Source organism: Gopherus flavomarginatus, chromosome 18 (assembly GCF_025201925.1).
Source record: "Gopherus flavomarginatus isolate rGopFla2 chromosome 18, rGopFla2.mat.asm, whole genome shotgun sequence".
NCBI lineage: Eukaryota > Metazoa > Chordata > Testudines > Testudinidae > Gopherus > Gopherus flavomarginatus.
The window spans coordinates 596675-619244 of record NC_066634.1 but is presented as its reverse complement, the minus strand read 5'-3'; the positions used below and the strand labels follow the sequence as shown (position 1 = coordinate 619244).

Below are 22570 nucleotides of genomic sequence, written 5' to 3'. Positions count from 1 at the left end.
CCTGAGATGCGCAAGTCCAACATTTAGGCTCCTCTGAGGTGAACAACCGCCCCCCCCACCCCATAGTGTAACCAGTTACATGAAATATATTCCTGGTCTGATGTTGACACAACCCACGTTCAGGCCTCAACTCCCTGCCCTCCACTGAAGTCACTAACTTTCCTCTAGCACAAGAGGACGTGAAGCGGCTCAGGTTTACTGCTCACCTTTTCTCAAACGTCTACCCACTGCCCTGGCTGGAGTCCCGGCTCAGCACCCAGAACCAGCAGCTAGTGAAGGGTTGAACCAGCTTTGTACGGCGCTCGCCTCCTGCAGAGATGACATTTTCTTCGGTTCCATCTATTCAGCTCGTTCAGTTCAGTCATGGGCTCGGGCAAAGAGAACACACAGACGGAGAGCTGTAAAAAAGCAGGAAAATTGGCTTCCCTCTTCTGATCTATGAATAAAATGAGGTGTGAAAAGATGAAGGTACTACTTCTAACATTACCAAGGGCCTGGTGACCAAACGCAGCCGGCTCAATTCACTCACCAACCATTCTGCCTTTGTTGAAGAAATTGGTTAGCTTTAAGGAGAAACAGCCTTTAAACTGAGAAACTTTGTTCAGTAAAACTACTCTCAGTGTGCTGGGTAGATGAAGAACAAACCACACATTTAAATGCTGTTTCTGTGCATTTCTCACTGAACTCAATTTCCAGCCACACGGAGCTGGACACAATCCCCAGAAGGAATCATCGGGTAGGAAACAAGAAAAGCATCACTCAGCATTTTCTAACACCAGAAAAGGGGGGAAAATGAAGCACTGGGAGAAACCCATCGAACTGTATCATTGTCCAGAGCCAGCATTTCGTCCAGCTGGCACAATGGCGCAAGGGCTGCAGGGGGTTATCGGCCACCACGAACAAAACTTTCATTCAGAAAGTGACCGAGCAGGATCTGAGAGACACCAGAGGAATCAATGATTTAAATCAGGGTTTCCTGCTTGCCCATTAACATTGGCAATTTATTTTATAGATTCCTAGAGCCCAAGGACAGACAGGACCAGTGTGATCGTAACATCAGTTGGAGAACGGCCCCCCAATTCCCGGAGCCGACCTGCCAGGGGAACCTCCAGTCTAGATTTCTGCTCTGCCGGCGGCTAATCACGTCCACTGTTAACGATCTGCCCCATATTTCCCATCTCACCTATTGCGCTTGCCCAACCAAGATGGGGGACGGTCTAGCCTGCACATTCTTGGCCACATTACAGCAGTGGAGGCCAGTCTTATGGGGTGATGGTAGCCAGGACCCAGGCTCCATTACGGGATGCAAGTAATTAGCAGTATTACGGTAGCTGGGACCACAGCCCCATTACCTGCTCATTATTAGCGGGCTTACGGTAGCTGAAATCGGGGGCGGGGGGGGTCCCAATGAGCTGGGCTCTGCACTGACCCACACACACATCCAGAAGAGTTCCTAGTACAAAGGTGGGCAAACTTTTTGGCCCGAGGGCCACATCTGGGTATAGAAATTGTACCGTGGGCCATGAATGCTCAGGAAATTGGGTTTGGGGTGCAGGAGGGGGTGAGGGCTCTGGCTGGGGGTGCTGGCTCTGGGGTGGGGCCAGAAATTAGGAGCTCAGGGTGCAGGTGGGGGCTCTGGGCTGGGGCAGGGGCATGGGAGGGAGTCATGGGTGCAGGCTGCGGGTGGCGCTTACCTCGAGCAGGTGCTGGAAGCAGCAGCATGTCCCCCCTCCGGCTCCTATGTGGAGGTGCAGCCAGGTGGCTCTGTGCACTTCCCCCTACACAGGCACCACCCCTGCAGCTCCCATTCGCCGCAGTTCCTAGTCAATGGGAGCTGTGGGGGTGGCACTTGGGGTGGGGGCAGTGTGCAGACCCCTGGCTGCCCCTACACCTAGGAGCCGGAGATGGGACATGCTGCTGCTTCCAGGAGCCTCCGCACACGCATGCGGAGCGACCTCCGACCTCGCTCCCCAGCTGGAGCGCCAGGTCCGGATTAAAGCAGCTGGAGGGCTGGATGTGGCCTGCGGGGTGTAGTTTGCCCACCCCTGTCCTAGCCTGTCCAGCCACGGGCAGGGGCGGACGACTGAGGGACAGAGAGGGGTTCGGGGAAGAGCCGGGAGAGAACCCAGGAGTCCTGGCTCCCAGCTCCTCCTGCTATCACCCTCCAACCCCCCGCCCCTCCCAAAGCTGGGGCAAAACGCAGGAGCCTGGGCTCCAGCCGGCACGGGGAGGGGGCGGACACACAATCTGTGCTCCTGGCCCCGCCGATGCCCTCACAGACACCAGGTGGCAGCAGCGTCGCTCTCACAGAGCAGTCAGGCCAGACACCCCCCTCCCGGCCAGCCGCACCCCAAGGCAGAGCCGGGGGGGGGGGGGAAGAGGGCAGGGCGGGGCCCAGACTCCTGGGTTCCCTGATCCTTCCAAGGTATTTTCCTTTGATGATAATGTTGTAAAAACACCTTAAAAGGAAAAAAAATGTTACTTGGTGCTTCCATAGCAAGTGAGCCCTCCTGGGCACGCCCAGTGCACGCTCATCCCCCGGCACACCCAGTGCACACTCATCCCACCTTTGCACAAGCACCCTGCCTTTGCCCAGTGCACTCAGGGCATGCTCCCCCTGCCTTTGCACCATCACCCTCTGGCATGCTCAGTGCACACTCACCGCGCCTTGACACACCCACCGTGCCACCTCCTTTGCAGACTTGTGCCTGCACCCACGGGTGCTCAGTCACCACCCCGCTGGTCACACTCCCGTGGCTCACTCGCTCCCCGTCCCTTGCCCCGGCCACGCAGGCTCACGCCTGGCCCAGGCCCTTGGCACGTGCCCGGCCTGGCTCCGGAGCCGCATCTGCTTCCTATCAGCAGCTCTGGGGTTTTACATTTCAACTGTTTACATGGCAGGCGGGATGGTGAATCGCAGTGCCAGCCCCCTGCCCCCCACATGGGCCTACGATTCCCACCCAGCCGCAAACACCCCACCACAGCCCCAGGCCGGCCCCCTCCCTCCAACCAGGCCTGGGACACTGGTCCAGCCCCCCGCCCCTGACACCCACCCATCCGCAAACACCCCACCACAGCCCCAGGCCGGCCCACTCCCTCCAACCAGGCCTGGGACACTGGTCCAGCCTCCCGCCCCTGACACCCACCCATCCGCAAACACCCCACCACAGCCCCAGGCTGGCCTCCTCCCTCCAACTGGGCCTGGGACACCCGCCTAGCCCTCCCCCACACACACACACCAGGCTCCGGACACCAGCCCAGCCCCCCAACCACTGACACCCCCCACACACAGTGAGTCACAGGCAGTGAATGAGCAAAATGTTTTTTATAGCAAAAGACCGAAACTACCAGTAAGAGGCCAGCTGCGGGGGGGGGGGGGGCAGGGCTGGGGGGACAGGAAGAGATGGGGACTCTGTGCCCCCTGACTAGCACCCCATTTCCCCCCTAAAACTACCCCCAGTGCCTGGCTCCCCCCATCCCATCCAGCCCTAAGTTCCCCCCTATGTGCCTCCCTACTTTGACTGATCCCCCCCCCCCAGATCCCCACCATCTCTAGAGTGATGAGCCCCCCCCTCAATTTTCAGCCCTTTCTTTGCCTGGGTCCTCCAATACCTCCCAGCATCTCCCCCCCATGCCCAGCGCCCCCATTCCCTCCAGCTCCATCCTCTCCCCCTGCCCCCACATCCCCCCTCCATGCCCAGAGCCCCCCTTCTCCCCAGCTCTGTCCTCTACCCCTGTCCCCACTTCCCCCCTCCATGCCCAGCACCCCCCTTCCCCCCCAACAGATGGTCCTCTCCCCCTGCCCCCTGCTAGCTGCCCCATCCCTTCCCCCCCTTTGTGCCCAGCACTCCCCTTCCCCCCAGCTCTGTCCTCTCTCCCTGCCCCACCGCTGGCTGCCCCATCCCTTCCCCTCCCGTGCCCATGGGGCGTTGCCATGGCGTCCATCCTCTGTCTCCTCGCTCCATCACCATGGAAACACGCGGTGGCAGCATGTGCTGATTCCCCCTCCTCACCCTGAAATGGGGGGGCCTCCAGGGAGGGGGATGGGGGGAGGAACAAGTGGGAAGTGGATCAGTGGGGGGGGCTGGGAGCTCCTCAGGTGGGACCCCTGGGCTCAGATCTCCCCAGAAGGAGGCAACAGATGGGTTGGCAGGGGGCTGCGGGTCGGGAGTGAGGGGCACCGGCAGGGCTGGGCTAGCAGGGGCTGAGGGTCGAGAGTGAGGGGCACCGGCAGGGCTGGGCTAGCAGGGGCTGAGGATCGGGAGTGAGGGGCACTGGCAGAGCTGGTGGGAGCACAGGGCTGGGCTAGCCAGGGCTGTGGGTCAGGAGTGAGGGGCACCAGCGCAGCAGGGCTGGGCTGGCAGGGTCTGCAGGTTGGGAGTGAGAGGCACTGGTGAGGGGGCAGCTGGGTGTGAGGGGCACCAGCAGGGCTGGGGGCGGGCGGGGCTGGCAGGGGCTGTGGGCTGGGAGTGAGGGGCACTGGCAGCTGGGGGGGCTGGGCTAGCAGGGCCTGCAGGTCAGGAGTGAGGGGCACCGGCAGGGCTGCTGGGCTAGGCTGTGGGCTGGGAGTGAGGGGCATCGGCAGGGCTAGGCTGGCAGGGGCTGCAGGTTGGGAGTGAGGGGCACTGGTGGGGGTGGGTGAGGGACAGGGCCAGCAGGGGGCTTCAGGTTGGGAGTGAGGGGCACCGGTGGGGGTGGGGCTGTGCTAGCAGGGCCTGCATTTCGGGAGTGAGGGGACTGGTGGCGGGGGCAGGGCTAACAGGGGCTGTGGGTCGGGAGTGAGGGGCACCGGCAGGGCTGGGCTAGCAGGGGCTGCAGGTCAGGAGTGAGGGGCACGGGTGGGGGTGTGTGCTGGGTGTGAGGGGCACCTGCAGGGCTGGGTGAGGGACAGGGCTAGCAGGTGGCTGTGGGCTGGGAGTGAGGGGCACTGGCAGAATCAGTCACTGACACCCAACCCCCCCCATCTAAGCCACTCCCCTCACAGAGCTGGGGATAGAACCCAGGAGTCCTGCCAGGCCCTGACCCACCTCCTCTGCCTCTTTTCTGCCCAGGTGTGTCTAGGAGGGGACACCAGGATCCCTCACTCTGCCTATCCGGCTGCCAGTGGTTTCGCACCCCCTGGAGATAGTCACCGTCTGCAGGGGAGTGGCTGTGTGATGAGGCCTTGCACAATCAAAGGGCAGTGTGTCTGGGTGTCTGAATCTCTTACACACCCAGGTGACAGGGTGTGCATGAAAAGGCCTTGCACATGTGTGGTGTGTGTAAGGCCCTTGCACACTTAGGGTGTGAGTCCCTCGCATGTTCAGCAGGCAGTATGTGTGAAAATGCCTCACACCCTCAGCGTGCAAGTGAGTGACAGCCCCTTGTAGACTCAGGGCACCAGGGGAATGTGAATGCCTTGCACTGTCACAGTGCATGCGAGCCCCTTGCACACCTAGACAGCAGAGTGTGTGAAAACACCTCGCACACAGTCTGTGCAAGATATCTCCTTGCACAACCGAGATGCAGGGTGCGTGGGGCCAGGCCTTGCACACTCCGGGCACGCGCGAGCCCCTTGCACACTCGCCCCCCTGTGGCTCCAGCCAGCGACCGCGGGGCTGCAATGAATGATCGGGCTGATCCATTCCTGCAGCGGGGGGAGGGCTCAGGAGATGGGGGGTGACTCGCCTGACGCCCCATCTCCCGAGGGGGGTTCTAGGGGGAGCAGGGCAGGACGGGATCAGGGGGTCGCAGGGAGGGACCCTTGGGGCAGCTCCCCCATCCCAGCCCCTAATCCCACCCCCCCCCGGCCTCAATGGTGCAGCCCGCGTTTAAAGGGCCCGGCCGGGCGGGGAGGGGGCAGAGCCGGAGCGGGGCGCGCGGCTGAAGCTGCAGGTAGAGCCGGGGCGGGGCCTTCCAGGATCGGGGGGCGGGAGGGGGTCAGTGCATTGGGGGGACCCCAGGATCGGGGGGCGGGAGGGGGTCAGTGCATTGGGGGGACCCCAGGATCGGGGGGCGGGAGGGGAGCTCGGTGCAGTGGGGGCCCCCCAGGATCGGGGGGCGGGAGGGGAGCTCGGTGCAGTGGGGGCCCCCCAGGATCGGGGGGCGGGAGGGGAGCTCGGTGCAGTGGGGGCCCCCCAGGATCGGTGCACGGGAGGCGAGGAGGGAGTCGGTGCAGTGGGGGCCCCCCAGGATCGGTGCACGGGGGGCGAGAAGGGAGTCGGTGCAGTGGGGGCCCCCCAGGATCGGTGCACGGGGGGCGAGAAGGGAGTCGGTGCAGTGGGGGGCCCCTCAGGATCGGGGGGCGGGGAGGGAGCTCGGTGCAGTGGGGGCCCCCCAGGATCGGTGCACGGCGGGCGGGGAGGGGGTCGGTGCAGTGGGGGGACCCCAAGATCGGGGGGAGGGGAAGGAGTCGGTGCAGTGGGGGGGATCCCCGGGATCGGGTGGCGGGAGGGGGGTCGGTGCATTGGGGGCTCCCCAGGATCGGTGCACGGGGAGGGAGTCGGTGCAGTGGGAGGATCCCCGGGATCGGGGGGCGGGGAGGAGGTCGGTGCATTGGGGGCACCCCAGGATCGGTGCACGGGGGGCGGGGAGGGAGCTCGGTGCAGTGGGGGGACCCCAGGATCGGGGCATAGGGGTGCGGGGAGGGGGTCGGTGCATTGGAGGGACCCCCAGGATCGGGGGGCCGGTGCATTGGGGGGCGCCTCCAGGATCGGTGCACGGGGAGGGGGGTCGGTGCATTGGAGGATGCTGGGTGTGTGGGGCTCCGTTCATTGGGTAAGTCCCCCACAGATCAGTGCTTTGGAGCCGGTGGCTCACGGCGCGAAGGGGGCTCTGCATAGGGGGGAGGGCCAGGATTTGGGCGTCAGGGACTGGGGTGGGGAGGTGACACCCCTAGGATTGGAGCAGGGGGCCTGGGAGGGGCAGCCCCCAGATCAGCCCATGCAGGGAGGATTGGGGGGATGAGAGCAGAGCCCCCATACTGGGGGACTCCCTCTCAGCCCTGGGGGTGCAGCCCCTCTGCCTGCTGTTGCTCTGGGGGGCCCATACCCAAGTTGTCAGGTGGAGGGCTGCAGGGGGTGTCACTCTGGGGCATCCCCACGGCTGTCTGAGCTGCCCATTCTCCCAGCAGAGTGAAGTGAGGGGATCTACCCCCATAAAACCCCCCTTGGTCCTGACCCTAGGTGGGCACTAAGCTGGGTCGGATGGAGGGGGGCTGGGAGCCAGGACTCCTGGGTTTTCTCCCCAGCTCTGGGAGGGGTGGGGTGGTAGAGCAGACAGTGGGCTGGGAGCCAGGACTCCTGGGTTTTTTTCCTGCATAGCAATGTTGGGCTGGGGGAAAGCAGGTAGCCATTTCCCTGCAGATCCCTGGATGGGGGTGTAGTTCAGGAATGGGGAGGGGGGGGCGCACCTGACTTGTGTCTTTCCTGGCCCTTTTCTGGGGCACTGGGATCCTCTCTCCCAGAGGGAGACAAAAGCTGGGGTGGGTGGGCAGGGGGCTTAGAGAAAGCTGGTGGGCAAGCGCTGGGTCCTAAGGCTGGGCCCTAAGACTGGGCCAGGGTCAGCTTCACATCTGCTGGGTGGTTGTAACACGCTGTGGGCTGAGCTTGTGGGGCTCTGGGGCCAGGGTGGGAAGAGAGGTTGTGGGGCTGGGTGGGAAAGGGGCTTGGGCCTATGGGGCTGGGCTGGTAGGAGCCTCTGACCCATGTCTCTGTGGTTATCTCACGGGGGGGGGGGGGAACTGCTTAAAGTGAGTGTGAAAAGTAAGGGTCTGGCACCCCCCAGCCTCACCTCTGCTCCCCCTGGTCTTCTTCACCCCTCTGCCAGCTCAGGGGGGCTGTAGTGAGGTCTCCAGGCCCCCCCCAAGCTGCTGGGCTCTTTAGCCTGGGGGAAGCAGGTATGGGGCAGCAGCCCATGGATCAGAGGGTTCCACCAGCCCTGGCTCATTAGAAGGCCCCAGGCCTGTTTTCAGGGCTCTTAAGCCCTGGGAGTGGGGCGGGGTGTGATTGGGGTGGAGCTGGGGGCGGGGCTTGGGATATGTGGGGGCAGGGCCTGGGAGTGGGAGGAGCTGTGGCCTGAGGGGGAGTGAGGGGGGCTCTGGGGGTCTAGTGATGATGGGGAACCCGTGTGTGTTGTGGGGGCTGGGGCTGGGGGTCCTGGGTGTGTTGGGAAGGGCTGTGGGGCTCGTGTTGCTTGGAATCCTCTGACCCATCCCAGTCTCAGGGATTCTCCCCTCTTGCTTGCCACCCGCACTGTGGGCCCCCCCTCCCCATTCTCCAGGTCACGAGCCCCCCACCCTGGCGCTGCGAGGGAGGGGTGTTTTGACTCCTTGCACAGGGTGTTAACAAGAATCCATGTGTGCGTGGGTGGTGTTGAGGGGGTGCTAAGAAAGGCGGGGGGTGTCTGGTGGTGAGGCACTCTCTCTGCCCTCAGTGCCCAGTGGGGAGGGAGCTGGGGGGGGTATGATGGGGGCGAGCCTAGGCCCAGAAGTAGCCCCATCTGGAGTGGGTTGGGGATCTGGAGACGGGCAGGGTTTCAGTTATAGGGGAGATGAGCCGGGGGGTGGGTTGACCCTAAGTGGGGAGGATTGGGGGGCACAGGCCAGGGGGGGTAACCCTGTTGGGACAGGGGCTTGTGTAGGGTGGGAGGGCTGAGTCTGCTATGGGGAGGCTAGGGGGCAAATTAGCTGAGGAGATTGGGTGTTGGGGGTTCAGCTATGGGGAAGGGGGTCTGGGTGACCCAGACTGTCGGTGTTGGGGGGCCAGCCATGGAGAAGTGGGGGGCTGGGGGGTGGGCTCTCTGGCTGTGGGTGTTGGGGGGGTCAGTTCTGGTAAAGCGGGGGGCTGGGAGTACCACTGGTTGTGGGTGTAGGGAAATCAGTGTTGGGCTCTCAGCCTAGGGGAGGGTTGGGGGTCAGCCATGGGGAAGTGGGGGGCTGGGGTGGGCTCTCTGGCTGGAGAGTTGGGGGTCAGTTATAGGGAAGTGGGGGACTGGGGGTGAGAGCTCTGGCTGTGGGTGTTTGGGGGTCAGTCGTCTGGAAGTGGGGGCTGGGGCTGGGCGCTCTGGCTGTGGGTGTTGGGGGTCAGCTGTGGGGAAGTAGGGGGCTGGGGGGTGGGTGCTTTGGCTGCGGGTGTTGGGAGTCAGCCATGGGGAAGTGAGAGGCTGGGGGGTGGGAGTTCTGGCTGCTGGTGTTGGGGGTCAGGCATGGGAAAGTGGGGAGCTGGGGATGGGTGCTCTGGCTGTGGGTATTAGGGGTCAGCCATGGGGAAGTGGGGGGCTGGGGGGTGGGAGCTCTGGCTGCTGGTGTTTGGGGTCAGCCATGGGGAAGTGGGGGGCTGGGGGGTGGGTGCTCTGCCTGTGGGTGTTTGGGGGTCAGACATGGGGAAGTGGGGAGCTGGGGGTGGGCGCTCTGGCTGCTGGTGTTTGAGGTCAGCCATGGGGAAGTGGGGGGCTGGGGGTGGGTGCTCTGCCTGTGGGTGTTTGGGGGTCAGGCATGGGGAAGTGGGGAGCTGGGGGTGGGCGCTCTGGCTGCTGGTGTTGGGGTCAGCCATGGGGAAGTGGGGGGCTGGGAGGTGAGTGCTCTGGCTGTGAGTGTTGGGGGGTCAACCATGCAGAAGTGGGGTGCTGGGGGTGGGTGCTCTGGCTGCGGGTGTTGTGGGTCAGCCATGGGGAAGTGGGGGCTGGGGGGTGGGCAAACTGGCTGTGGGTTTTGGGGGGTCAGCCAGGGGGAAGTGGGCAGCTGGGTGGGGGGCTCTCTGGCATGGGGGAGGTACCCCTCTCTCACCCCCATCTCTCCTCCTTCCAGGCCTGCCGCCCCCCAAGCATCCCACCATGGCCGCCCCACTGCTGCTGGCGGCCCTGGCTCTGCTGCTGCTGCTGCCTCCCCTGGTCCGGCCAGGGTCCCCCCCTCCGCCGCTCCCTCCCCTCTCAGCCTCCCGGGCCTCCTTCTCGGTGCCGGATGGGGGGCTGACCCACCTGGCGGTGCACCGCGAGACGGGCGAGGTATTTGCCGGCGCCGTAAACCGGGTCTACAAGTTGGCGGCCAACCTGAGCGAGCTGCGAGTGCATGGGACGGGGCCGGTGCCGGACGACGCCCGGTGCTACCCGCCACCCGCCGTGCGGCTCTGCCAGCACCCGCTGGCCCCGGCCGACAATGTCAACAAGCTGCTGCTGCTGGACTACGCGGGCGGGCGGCTGGTGGCCTGCGGCAGCGTCTGGCAGGGCGTCTGCCAGCTGCTGCGCCTGGGCGACCTGGCCAAGCTGGGCGAGCCGCACCAGCGCAAGGAGCACTACCTGTCGGGCGGGCGCGAGGCCGACGCCATGGCCGGCGTGATCCTGGAGCAGCCGGGCCAGCCCAGCCGGCTCTTCGTGGGCACCTCGGTGGAGGGGCGCTCCGAGTACTTCCCCACCCTGTCCAGCCGCCGCCTGGCGCCCGACCCTGCCAGCCCCGACATGTTCAGCCTGGTCTACCAGGACGAGTTCGTCTCCTCGCAGGTCAAGGTCCCCTCGGACACCCTGGCGCTGCACCCGGCCTTCGACATCTACTACGTCTCGGCCTTCGTCTCAAGTGCCTTCGTCTACTTCCTCACCCTGCAGCTGGACACGCAGCAGGCGGCACTGGAGGGGCCGGGCGGGGGGCCCAGCGGCGGGGTGGCCCCCGGGGCCGAGCGCTTCTTCTCCTCCAAGCTGGTGCGGCTCTGCGCCCGCGATGCCGAGTTCTACTCCTACGTGGAGTTCCCACTGGGCTGCGCCCACGCCGGGGTGGAGTACCGCCTGGTGCAGGCTGCCCGGCTGGCCAAGGCCGGGCGCCGGCTGGCGCGGGCACTGGGGCTGGCTGAGGGGCAGGACGTGCTCTACGCAGCCTTCGCCCAGGGCCAGAAGAACCGGGCAGCACCGCCCCGCCAGAGCCTGCTCTGCCTCTTCACGCTGGACGAGGTCAATCGGCGCATCCAGGAGCGGATCCAGAGCTGCTACCGTGGCGAAGGGCACCTCTCCCTGCCCTGGCTGCTCAACAAGGAGCTGCCTTGCATCAACACGGTACCCAGGCGTGACCCAGGCGTCCGGGAGCCTCGCGCAGCCCCCGCTTAGCCACACGGCCCGGCTCCCCTCCCAGAGAGAGAACCCAGGAGTCCGGGCTCCCAGCCCCCTCTCCCCTCCTAGTGCCGGGGAGAGAACCCAGGAGTCCTGGCTCCCAGCCCCCCTGTTCTAACCCACCAGCCCCCACTCCCCTCCCAGAGCCGGGGAGAGAACCCAGGAGTCCGGGCTCCCAGCCCCCTCTCCTGTCCTAGAGCCGGGGAGAGAACCCAGGAGTCCGGGCTCCCAGCCCCCTCTCCCCTCCTAGAGCCGGGGAGAGAACCCAGGAATCCTGGCTCCCAGCCCCCCTGTTCTAACCCACCAGCCCCCTCTCCCCTCCCAGAGAGAGAACCCAGGAGTCTGGGCTCCCAGACCCCCTCGCTCTAACCCACCAGACCCCTTCCCCTCCCAGAGCCCGGGAGTGGGAGGAAAGGTAGAGGCTGGAGGTGGTGAGAGTATCTTGGGGCAATGGAGAGGGTGGGGACTGGGGATGTATTGGGGGGCTGGGGGCTATTGGGAGGTGGGGGCAGGGTGTATTAGGGGACTGGGGGCTATTGGGAGGTGGGGGGAGGGTGTATTGGGGGGCTGGGGGCTATTGGGAGGTGGGGGCAGGGTGTATTGGGGCTGCGGGGCTATTGAGAGGTGGGGGCAGGGTGTATTGGGGAGCTGGGGGGCTATTAGGAGGTGGGGGCAGGGTGCATTGGGGGGCTGGGGGGCTATTGGGAGGTGGGGGCAGGGTGCATTGGGGGGCTGGGGGCTATTGGGAGGTGGGGGCAGGGTGTATTCGGGGCTGGGGGCTATGGGGAGGTGGGGGCAGGTTGTATTGAGAGCTGGGGGCTATAGGGAGGTGGGGGGCAGGGTGTATTGGGGGGCTGGGGGGCCATTGGGAGGTGGGGGCAGGGTGTTTTGGGGGGCTGGGGGGGCTATTGGGAGGTGGGGGGCAGGGTGTTTTGAGGGGCTGTCCCTGACCTCCCCTCTCTCCCCAGCCCATGCAGATCAATGGGAATTTCTGCGGGTTGGTGCTGAACCAGCCGCTGGGGGGGCTGCAGGTCATTGAGGGGCGACCCCTGCTGGCCGAGCGCAGCGAGGGGCTGGCCAGCGTCACCGCCTACACGTACCAGGGCCACTCGGTCGTCTTCCTGGGGACCCGCGCCGGGACCCTCAGAAAGGTGGGGCACGCGCCGGGGGAGGGGAGGGGGTCTCCGCCCACCCGCACCCACTAACGCCCCACCGCAGGAGGGGGTGTCCCCATGGGGCTCCAAATGTGTCTGTCCCCCCAGCCCTGCCGGTGCCCCTCACTCCTGACCCGCAGCCCCTGCCAGCCAAGCCCTGACCCCCAGCTCTGCCGGTGCCCCTCACTCCCGACCCGCAGCCCCTGCCAGCCCAGCCCTGACCCCCACCTCTGCCAGTGTCCCTCACTCCTGACCCGCAGTCCCTGCCGGCCCTGCCCTGACCCCCAGCTCTGCCGGTGCCCCTCACTCCCGACCTGCAGCCCCTGCCAGCCCTTCCCCCCCCAACCCTGTCAGTGCCCCTCACTCCCGACCCGCAGCCCCTGCTAGCCCAGCCCTGGGCTCCCCCAGTTCTGCTGGTGCCCCTCACTCCCGACCCACAGTCCCTGCCAGCCCAGCCCTGACCTCCAGCTCTGCCGGTGCCCCTCACTCCAGACCTGCAGCCCCTGCTAGCCTAGCCCTGGGCTCTCCCAACCCTGCCAGTGCCCCTCACTCCTGACCCACAGCCCCTGCCAGCCCAGCCCTGCCCCCCCACAGCCTTGCTGGTGCCCCTCACTCCTGACCCGCAGCCCCTGCCAGCCCAGCCCTGGGCTTCCCCAGCCTTGCCGGTGCCCCTCACTCCTGACCCGCAGCCCCCTGCCTCCCCAGCTCTGCTGATGCTCCTCACTCCTGACCCGCAGCCCCTGCTACCCTAGCCCCGGGCTCCCCCGCCCAGCTCTGCCGGTGCCCACCCCAGATCTGATGCCTGGAAGGGGAGGGTATTCCCAGCCCTGTCCTCCTGACAGAGCAGAGTTGGGGGGCAGCCCCCACCCCCCATCCCCAGGACAGAGCTGGGGCCCATTGAACATTAGCAGGGCAGCAAAGGGACATGCCAGGTCCCCTCCTTCGCCCCAGCCAGTCTCAGGCTGCTCGGCCGGGAAGGGGACACAACAGAGGGGCTGCGGGTCAGGAGTGAGGGGCACCAGCAGGGCTGCGGGAGAGGGTGGATGATCTGCCAGCTCAGCGCCATGGGGCGCGGTCCCCTCCTGCCCCCCCCAACTCCCCGCAAACCAACTCAGTTCCTTCCAAACTGGCTCTTAAAAAGCCAACATAAAAGTTGGCGGTTTGGGGTGGAAAATGTGTCTGGGCAAAAGTTAACCATAGAGTGGCCGCACCACAGAGAGGGGACAGTGCCCAGGGCCCCCACCCACCCCGAGCCCTGCCGGTGCCCCTCACTCCCGTCCCGCAGCCCCTGCTAGCCCAGCCCTGCCCCCCCAGCTCTGCCGGTGCCCCTCACTCTTGACCCGCAGCCCCTGTTAGCCCAGCCCTGCCCCCCCAGCTCTGCCGGTGCCCCTCACTCCCGACCTGCAGCCTCTGCTAGCCCGGCCCTGCCCCCCCAGCTCTGCCGGTGCCCCTCACTCTTGACCCGCAGCCCCTGTTAGCCCAGCCCTGCCCCCCCAGCTCTGCGGTGCCCCTCACTCCCGACCCACAGTCCCTGCTAGCCAGCCCTGCCCCCCCAGCTCTGCCGGTGCCCCTCACTCTTGACCCGCAGCCCCTGTTAGCCCAGCCCTGCCCCCCCAGCTCTGCCGGTGCCCCTCACTCCCGACCTGCAGCCTCTGCTAGCCCGGCCCTGCCCCCCCAGCTCTGCCGGTGCCCCTCACTCTTGACCCGCAGCCCCTGTTAGCCCAGCCCTGCCCCCCCAGCTCTGCGGTGCCCCTCACTCCCGACCCACAGTCCCTGCTAGCCAGCCCTGCCCCCCCACAGCTCCTCCATCCTCTCTTCCTGCCAGCTGCCATGCCTGGGGAGTCCCAGGGGCTCAGTGTCTGGAGTGTCAGGCTGGCTGCCCTGGCCCTGACCAGGGAATTGGGTTACGTGTGGGGGGGTCTCGCCTGTCTAGCTCTGAACTCCTGACCCCCCTGGGGGCGGGCCGCAATCCCTCAGCCTGTAAATGGGGCTAATTCAGTTAGGCTGGTGGGGAGGGGGAGGGGAGAAGCTGGGGGACTGAGGGAGGAGGGGCTGGGGACTGAGGGGGGCTGGGTGCACAGAGGAGAATTCGGGGGGTGGGAGGTAGCTCCTCTCCCTTGACACTGGCTCCCTTGTCTGAGCTCTCAGCCCCTCATCCTGGGGGTGTCCTCGGGGGGCTGTGGCCCCCAGCTCTGAAAGGACCCTTTGTCCCTGGGGAGGGGGAGGCCGGGGGCCTGCTGGGGGGGCTGCTTTGGGTCAGACCCCCGTCAATGGGCCCTTGTTGGTGGGGATGAAAGGGGTCGTTGAGCCTGCCTGGTGTGGGGGGGCTGAACCTCTGGGCTGGAGGGTAACGGGGGAGAGGGAAAGGGGTGGCCGGCAGGTGGGGGGGAGACACCGATACTTCTCTCCCCTCCCCCCACACCTGCTTGTGGGCCCCCCTTGCATGCTGCTGAACATGGGGGGGCAGTGCAGAGGTGTGGGGTTGGGGGGTCGAGGGAGGTGGGTGGCTCGGGGGGCTGGGGGCATCTCTCTCTCACAGCTCCCCCCCAGGTGCGGGTAGACGGCCCCCAGGACGCCCATCTGTACGAGTCGGTGCCAGTGACCCCCGGGCAGCCCCTGCTCAGGGACATGGAGCTCAGCCCAGACCAGAGACACCTTTACCTGCTGAGCCATGGAGAGGTGGGACTGGGGGGCAGCAGGAAGGGGGGCCCCTGGTTCCGGGGGGCTGAGGTTGGGGAAAGGGGGCTGGGGACTGAGGTGGAGGAGGGAAGAGGGGCAGGCGATGTGGGGGGAGTAGCTGGGAGGGGCTGCTATAGGGGAGGGGGTCTGATGTACCACCCCAGACGCTAACCCCTCCCTCCGCAGGTGGTGCGGCTGCCGGTGGAGACCTGTGGCCAGTACCCCACGTGTGACGCCTGCCTGGGCTCTGGGGACCCCCACTGCGGCTGGTGTGTCCTGCACAACCGGTGAGACCCCCCTGGAGCTGGGGAGAGAACCCAGGAGTCCTGGCTCCCAGCCAACCTCCCCCACCCCCCTCCCAGCACGGGGAGAGAACCCAGGAGTCCTGGCTCCCAGCCTAGCCAGGGGTCCCACCTTGTGTGTGCTGGGGGGTCTCTGGCCTGTTGGAGGAATGCGGCTCCCCCTCCCCGCGGCTCCTGGCCAAGACCTTCCTTCCCTTATCAGAGTGCCTGGAGCAGAGGCGGGAGGGGGCGCAGAGCGGGGGTGGGGGTGGAAAGTCTGGGTTTGGGGAGGTGGGGGGGACACTGAGGGTTGTGGGGGTGACAGACTGGCAGCTGTAGCCTGGGAACATGTAATAAATTAGCAATCGCCCCCCAGCTTGGCCAGGCAGTGAAGGGGGGATTAGCCCTGTTCAGAGCCCCTCCCCCACCCCCATCTCAGTAGGGGGAGATGGAGCAGCCTCCCCCCCGTAACTCCCGCCAACCTCTGCCAGAATCGCACCTCCTGGCTCAATACAGACACTTGAGGTGAGGCCCCCCCCAACCCCCCAGATGGGGGATAGAGCAGAGATCAGCCCCTCCGACTCCCCCCCGAGTTCTGCCGGTGCCCCTCACTCCCAACCTGCAGCCCCTGCTAGCCCAGCCCTGCCCCCCCATCTCTGCCCCTCAATCCTGAGCCGCAACCCCCCTGGCGGGTGAGGGGCTTCTGGCACCGGATGCCGCGTCCCCAACTTCCCAGGGTGGAAGCCACTGGCTGGTTAATGAGCTCCCTGGGCTGCCCTCCCCCAGCGTTGTGAGCTCCCCCTGTGACAGTGCCTGCCCGGCGCAGGGTGGGGAGCAGACTGGGGGGTTCCCAGTCTGTGCCTGACCCCCCCACCCCCCCGCAGGTGCTGCCGGGAGAGCGAGTGTCCCCGGGCACTGGAGTCGCAGCGGTTTGCGGCCGTGTCAGGCCCCTGCCCCCGGCTGCTCGTGGAGCCCAATAACGTGTCCGTCACTGCGCCCAGTGTCCTGGTGAGTGCGGGGGCCGGACGCCTGGGGCCTGGCTTGGGAGATGTGGGGACAGAGGGGAACAGCCCCCCGGTGTCTCTGGAGAGGGAGGGGATGGGACCCGACTCCCATCTCTAACCTGCAACTCTGGGGGGACCCCACCCCCAAGTCTGGGGGGACCCGACCCCCATCTCCAACCCCCCAAGTCTGGAGGGACCCTGACACCCATCTCTAACCCCCGTCTCTGGGGGGACCCTGACACCCATCTCTAACCCCCGTCTCTGGGGGGAATCCGCCCCACATCTGTAACTCCCATCTCTGGGGAGATCCTGCCCCCTGTCTCTAGGTCCCTGGGGGGGACCCTGGCCCCCAGCTCTAACCCTGTCTCTCTGGGGGTCTAGCTGCAGCTGACGGTGCAGAACCTCCCGGATCTGGGGCCTGGCGTGACCTGCTCCTTCGAGGGCCTGGGGCAGAGCAAGGCTGAGGTGCTGCCTGGGGGCCTCATCCGCTGCCAGTCGCCCACCCCCAGGGAGCTGCCCCCTGGTACCGGCCCCCATGGTGAGTGGGGGAGGCAGGCAGGAGAGTTCAAAGGGCAAAGGTCAGTGCCAGGGTGACAGGGGAGGGCAGGGCAGAGGGCAAAGATCAGGAACACATTTGGGGTTAGGGGTCATAGCCCTGGGGGGTCTCCCTGCTGGGGGGGGTTCAGCTCTGCCCCCCATGACGCTGCCCCCCGGCCCTCCCAGGTGACGCTCGCGCCATACGGCTTCAGCTTCGCTCGCTTGAGACTGGGATGGACTTTGCTGGCTCTGACTTCGTCTTCTACGACTGCAGCCTCCTCCCGTCGTGAGTCCCCCCCGCCGGCGCCCCTCACTCCCGACCCGCAGCCCCTGGCCCTGCCCCTCACTCCCGACCCGCAGCCCCCGGCCCCGCCAGCGCCCCTCACTCCCGACCCGCAGCCCCCGACCCCGCCGGCGCCCCTCACTCCCGACCCGCAGCCCCCGGCCCTGCCCCTCACTCCCAACTCGCAGCCCCCGGCCCCGCCGGCGCCCCTCACTCCCGACCTGCAGCCCCTGGCCCTGCCCCTAACTCCCGACCCGCAGCCCCCGGCCCCGCCCCTCACTCCCGACCCGCAGCCCCCGGCCCCACCGGCGCCCCTCACTCCCGACCCGCAGCCCCCGGCCCCACCGGCGCCCCTCACTCCCGACCCGCAGCCCCCGGCCCCGCCGGCGCCCCTCACTCCCGACCCGCAGCCCCCGGCCCTGCCCCTCACTCCCGACCCGCAGCCCCCGGCCCCACCGGCGCCCCTCACTCCCGACCCGCAGCCCCCAGCCCCGCCGGCGCCCCTCACTCCCGACCCGCAGCCCCCGGCCCCGCCGGCGCCCCTCACTCCCGACCCGCAGCCCCCGGCCCCGCCGGCGCCCCTCACTCCCGACCCGCAGCCCCCGGCCCTGCCCCTCACTCCCGACCCGCAGCCCCCGGCCCCACCGGCGCCCCTCACTCCCGACCCGCAGCCCCCGGCCCCACCGGCGCCCCTCACTCCCGACCCGCAGCCCCCGGCCCTGCCCCTCACTCCCGACCCGCAGCCCCCGGCCCCGCCGGCGCCCCTCACTCCCGACCCGCAGCCCCCGGCCCCGCCCCTCACTCCTGACCCGCAGCCCCCGGCCCCGCCGGCGCCCCTCACTCCCGACCCGCAGCCCCCGGCCCCGCCGGCGCCCCTCACTCCCGACCCGCAGCCCCCGGCCCCGCCGGCGCCCCTCACTCCCGACCCGCAGCCCCCGGCCCCGCCGGCGCCCCTCACTCCCGACCCGCAGCCCCCGGCCCCGCCGGCGCCGCTCACTCCCGACCCGCAGCCCCCGGCCCCGCCGGCGCCCCTCACTCCCGACCCGCAGCCCCCGGCCCCGCCGGCGCCCCTCACTCCCGACCCGCAGCCCCCGGCCCTGCCCCTCACTCCCGACCCGCAGCCCCCGGCCCCGCCGGCGCCCCTCACTCCCGACCCGCAGCCCCCGGCCCCGCCGGCGCCCCTAACTCCCGACCCGCAGCCCCCGGCCCCGCCCCTCACTCCCGACCCGCAGCCCCCGGCCCCGCCGGCGCCCCTCACTCCCGACCCGCAGCCCCCGGCCCTGCCCTTCACTCCCGACCCGCAGCCCCCAGCCCCGCCAGCGCCCCTCACTCCCGATCCGCAGCCCCCGGCCCTGCCCCTCACTTCCGACCCTAAGCCCCCGGCCCCGCCGGCGCCCCTCACTCCCGACCCGCAGCCCCCGGCCCCGCCGGCGCCCCTCACTCCCGACCCGCAGCCCCCGGCCCCGCCGGCGCCCCTCCCGACCCGCAGCCCCCAGCCCTGCCCCTCACTCCCGACCCGCAGCCCCCAGCCCCGCCAGCGCCCCTCACTCCGGACCCGCAGCCCCCGGCCCCGCCGGCGCCCCTCACTCCGGACCCGCAGCCCCCGGCCCTGCCCCTCACTCCCGACCCACAGCCCCCGGCCCCGCCGGCGCCCCTCACTCCCGACCCGCAGCCCCCGGCCCCGCCGGCGCCCCTCACTCCTGACCCGCAGCCCCCTCACACTCTGTGTGTGGAGGGACCCTGTGTCTCTCATTGGGGGGTGGGGGGGGCAGATGGCTCCTTGGTGGGGCCGGGCTAATATAATCCCCTCCCCCACTTCCTCCCATGAAAACACGAGAGGGCGGTGGGGGGCAGTGGTGCCAGCATTGTCCCTGGCCGCAGGGAAACAATGGGTCTGGGAAGGGGGGGGGGCGCCCAACATCTGGGGCATGGGGGTCAGTCGGGTGGGGGAGGGGGAGATTCCCCCCCCCTTAACCCTTTGCTGCCCTCCCCAGGTGTCTGTCCTGTGTGAGGAGCCGGTTCGCCTGCCAGTGGTGCAAATATCGGCACGTCTGCACCCACGATCCCCGGGAGTGTGCTTTTGCTGAGGGGCGGGTCAGCACCACTGAGGTGGGTCCCTGTGTAACCAGCCCCCTGCCCCGCCCCAGAGCCAGACATATCTCTGCACCGGGTGAGGGGTCCCTGGATAACCGTCTCCTGGCCCCACCCCACAGGGGCCCTGTCCCAGCACCAGGCAACGGGCCCCTGGTAACAGCCCCTGCCCCCCGCCAGAGCCAGCTGCATACCGGGGCTTTGAGCTGGATCCTAGCTGCGGAGGGGAAGGGATGGCAGATGTCAGACCATGCGGCTGCCCCTAATGGAGCGTAATTGGCTGTGGCGGGATCGATGGGACGGGGGGACCCCGGCTGGATCGATGCGCCAGGCGGTGCCCTGTGGTCAGGATAATTGATAGCGCCAGGGCTGTGGTTTGGAGTAGCGGCCGCAGACAACGCCCAGGGCCATGCAATGGGGCCCTGAGGACTCGAGGGAGGGGAAACTAGCTTTCGCTGCCTCCCTTCTGCCCCCGCTCCCCAGTCAGTCTCTGAGCCACTTCCCCATAATCAGTGTCTAACAAGTGGGGGCAGGGCTGGGCTGGCAGGGGGCTGCGGGTAGGGAGTGAGGGGCACCGGCAGAGCTGTGTGGGGCAGGGCTGGCAGGGGGCTGCGGGTTGGGAGTGAGGGGCATCGGCAGGGCTGGGGGGGAACAGGGCCGGGCTAGCAGGGGCTGCAGGTCGGGAGTGAGGGGCACTGGCAGGGCTGGGGGGGAACAGGGCTGGGCTAGCAGGGGCTGCAGGTCGGGAGTGAGGGGCACCGGCAGGGCTGGGGGGGAACAGGGCTGGGCTAGCAGGGGCTGCAGGTCGGGAGTGAGGGGCACTGGCAGGGCTCGGGGGGAACAGGGCTGGGCTAGCAGGGGCTGCGGGTCGGGAGTGAGGGGCACCGGCAGGGCTGGGGGGGAACAGGGCTGGGCTAGCAGGGGCTGCGGGTCGGGAGTGAGGGGCACCGGCAGGGCTGGGGCGGGTGCAGGGGTGGAAGGAAGTGGCTCTGGGGATTCCTTTCCTTTATTGCCAGTGTCCCCCCTACAAAAAAAAGAGAAGTCCCTCCCCCACCAAGTAACAATTAACCAGCTGCGGTTGCCATGGCAGCGCCCAGAGATCCAGGATCCTGTATCTCCAGCTCCATCCACTGGCGCTGGGGGGCCTGGGAGCCCGGACTCCTGGGTTCTCCCGGCTCTCCCCAGCCAAGGTCCCCATGACTCTCTCTCCCCAGGGCTGCCCGGAGCTGCTCCCTGCGGGCGAGATCCTGATCCCGGTGGGGGTGCTGCAGCCGATCACGCTCCGGGCCAAGAACCTGCCACAGCCGCAGTCGGGCCAGAAGAGCTACGAGTGCGTCTTCGCCGTGCAGGGGCGGCGCCAGCGGGTCCCAGCCGTGCGCTTCAACTCCAGCAGCGTGCAGTGTCAGAACACCTCGGTGAGCCCCCCGGCCCGGGCCCCTGCCCCCCCGCTAGCCCCTCGGTCCGGGCCCCCCGCTAGCCCTCGGGCCTGGATCCCCTGCCCCCCGCTAGCCCCCCGGCCCGGGCCCCTGCCCCCCGCTAGCCCCCTGGCTGGATCCCCTGCCCCCTGCTAGCCCCCGGGCCTGGATCCCCTGCCCCCCCGCTAGCCCCCCGGCCCGGGCCCCCCGCTAGCCCCCGGGCCTGGATCCCCTGCCCCCTGCTAGCCCCTCGGTCCGGGCCCCCCGCTAGCCCCCGGGCCTGGATCCCCTGCCCCCTGCTAGCCCCTCGGTCCGGGCCCCCCGCTAGCCCCCGGGTCTGGATCCCCTGCCCCCCGCTAGCCCCCTGGCCCAGGCCCCCGCCCCCCGCTAGCCCCCTGGCTGGATCCCCTGCCCCTCCACTAGCCCCTCGGCCCGGGCCCCCCGCTAGCCCCCGGGCCTGGATCCCCTGCCCCCCCGCTAGCCCCTGGCTGGATCCCCTGCCCCCCCGCTAGCCCCTGGCTGGATCCCCTGCCCCCCTGCTAGCCCCCCGGCCCGGGCCCCCCGCTAGCCCCCGGGCCTGGATCCCCTGCCCCCCCGCTAGCCCCCCGGCCCGGGCCCCTGCCCCCCGCTAGCCCCCTGGCTGGATCCCCTGCCCCCCCGCTAGCCCCTCGGTCCGGGCCCCCCGCTAGCCCCCGGGCCTGGATCCCCTGCCCCCTGCTAGCCCCCCGGCCCGGGCCCCCCGCTAGCCCCCTGGCTGGATCCCCTGCCCCCCTGCTAGCCCCTCGGCCCGGGCCCCCCGCTAGCCCCCTGGCTGGATCCCCTGTCCCCCCGCTAGCCCCTCGGTCCGGGCCCCCCGCTAGCCCCCTGGCTGGATCCCCTGCCCCCCCGCTAGCCCCTCGGTCCGGGCCCCCCGCTAGCCCCCGGGCCTGGATCCCCTGCCCCCTGCTAGCCCCCCGGCCCGGGCCCCTGCCCCCCCGCTAGCCCCTCGGTCCGGGCCCCCCGCTAGCCCCCGGGCCTGGATCCCCTGCCCCCTGCTAGCCCCCGGGCCTGGATCCCCTGCCCCCTGCTAGCCCCCCGGCCCGGGCCCCTGCCCCCCCGCTAGCCCCTCGGTCCGGGCCCCCCGCTAGCCCCCGGGCCTGGATCCCCTGCCCCCCGCTAGCCCCCTGGCTGGGTCCCCCGGCCCCCGCTAGCCCCCTGGCTGGGTCCCCCGGCCCCCGCTAGCCCCCTGGCTGGATCCCCTGCCCCCCCGCTAGCCCCCCGGCCCGGGCCCCCCGCTAGCCCCCGGGCCTGGATCCCCTGCCCCCTGCTAGCCCCCCGGCCCGGGCCCCTGCCCCCCCGCTAGCCCCTGGCTGGATCCCCTGCCCCCCCGCTAGCCCCTCGGTCCGGGCCCCCCGCTAGCCCCCGGGCCTGGATCCCCTGCCCCCTGCTAGCCCCCGGGCCTGGATCCCCTGCCCCCTGCTAGCCCCCCGGCCCGGGCCCCCGCCCCCCGCTAGCCCCCGGGCCTGGATCCCCTGCCCCCCCGCTAGCCCCTCGGCCCGGGCCCCCCGCTAGCCCCCGGGCCTGGATCCCCTGCCCCCTGCTAGCCACCAGGCCTGGATCCCCTGCCCCCTTGCTAGCCCCCTGGCTGGATCCCCTGCCCCCCTGCTAGCCCCTCGGCCCGGGCCCCCGCCCCCCGCTAGCCCTCTGGCTGGATCCCCTGCCCCCCTGCTAGCCCCCCGGCCCGGGCCCCCCGCTAGCCCCTGGGTCTGGATCCCCTGCCCCCCTGCTAGCCCCCTGGCCCAGGCCCCCGCCCCCCGCTAGCCCCCTGGCTGGATCCCCTGCCCCTCCACTAGCCCCTCGGCCCGGGCCCCCCGCTAGCCCCCGGGCCTGGATCCCCTGCCCCCCTGCTAGCCCCCCGGCCCGGGCCCCCTGCCTCCCGCTAGCCCCCAGGCCTGGATCCCCTGCCCCCCTGCTAGCCCCCCGGCCTGGGCCCCCTGCCTTCCGCTAGCCCCCTGGCTGGATCCCCTGCCCCCCGCTAGCCCCTAGCCCGGGCCCCCCGCTAGCCCCCTGGCCCGGG

The 22570-nt window shown here is 69.0% G+C and overlaps 2 protein-coding genes across 6 annotated transcripts in view; both read left to right on the top strand.

Annotated features, from left to right (window-relative positions):
* Positions 1–1395: 1395 nt before the first annotated feature.
* The window catches only part of LOC127036997 (protein FAM3A-like), a 55846-nt gene continuing 34671 nt past the window's right edge, over positions 1396–22570 (top strand). Inside the window, exon 1 of the mRNA XM_050928301.1 lies at positions 1396–1401. The gene's annotated coding sequence lies outside the window, so the exon portion shown is untranslated. The remainder of the gene's footprint in view (positions 1402–22570) is intronic.
* The window catches only part of LOC127036993 (plexin-A3-like), a 36582-nt gene continuing 19855 nt past the window's right edge, over positions 5844–22570 (top strand). For 4 of the 5 annotated variants that reach the window (XM_050928292.1, XM_050928290.1, XM_050928289.1 and 1 more), the window contains exons 1-10: positions 5844–5874; positions 9785–11016; positions 12039–12221; positions 14775–14903; positions 15090–15190; positions 16069–16192; positions 16570–16726; positions 16912–17011; positions 19003–19117; positions 20314–20514. In XM_050928292.1, coding sequence (XP_050784249.1) covers positions 9811–11016; positions 12039–12221; positions 14775–14903; positions 15090–15190; positions 16069–16192; positions 16570–16726; positions 16912–17011; positions 19003–19117; positions 20314–20514 — 2316 coding nt within the window. In that variant the 5' untranslated portion in view covers positions 5844–5874; positions 9785–9810. The remainder of the gene's footprint in view (positions 5875–9784; positions 11017–12038; positions 12222–14774; positions 14904–15089; positions 15191–16068; positions 16193–16569; positions 16727–16911; positions 17012–19002; positions 19118–20313; positions 20515–22570) is intronic. The other variant, XM_050928291.1, reaches the window with a different exon arrangement.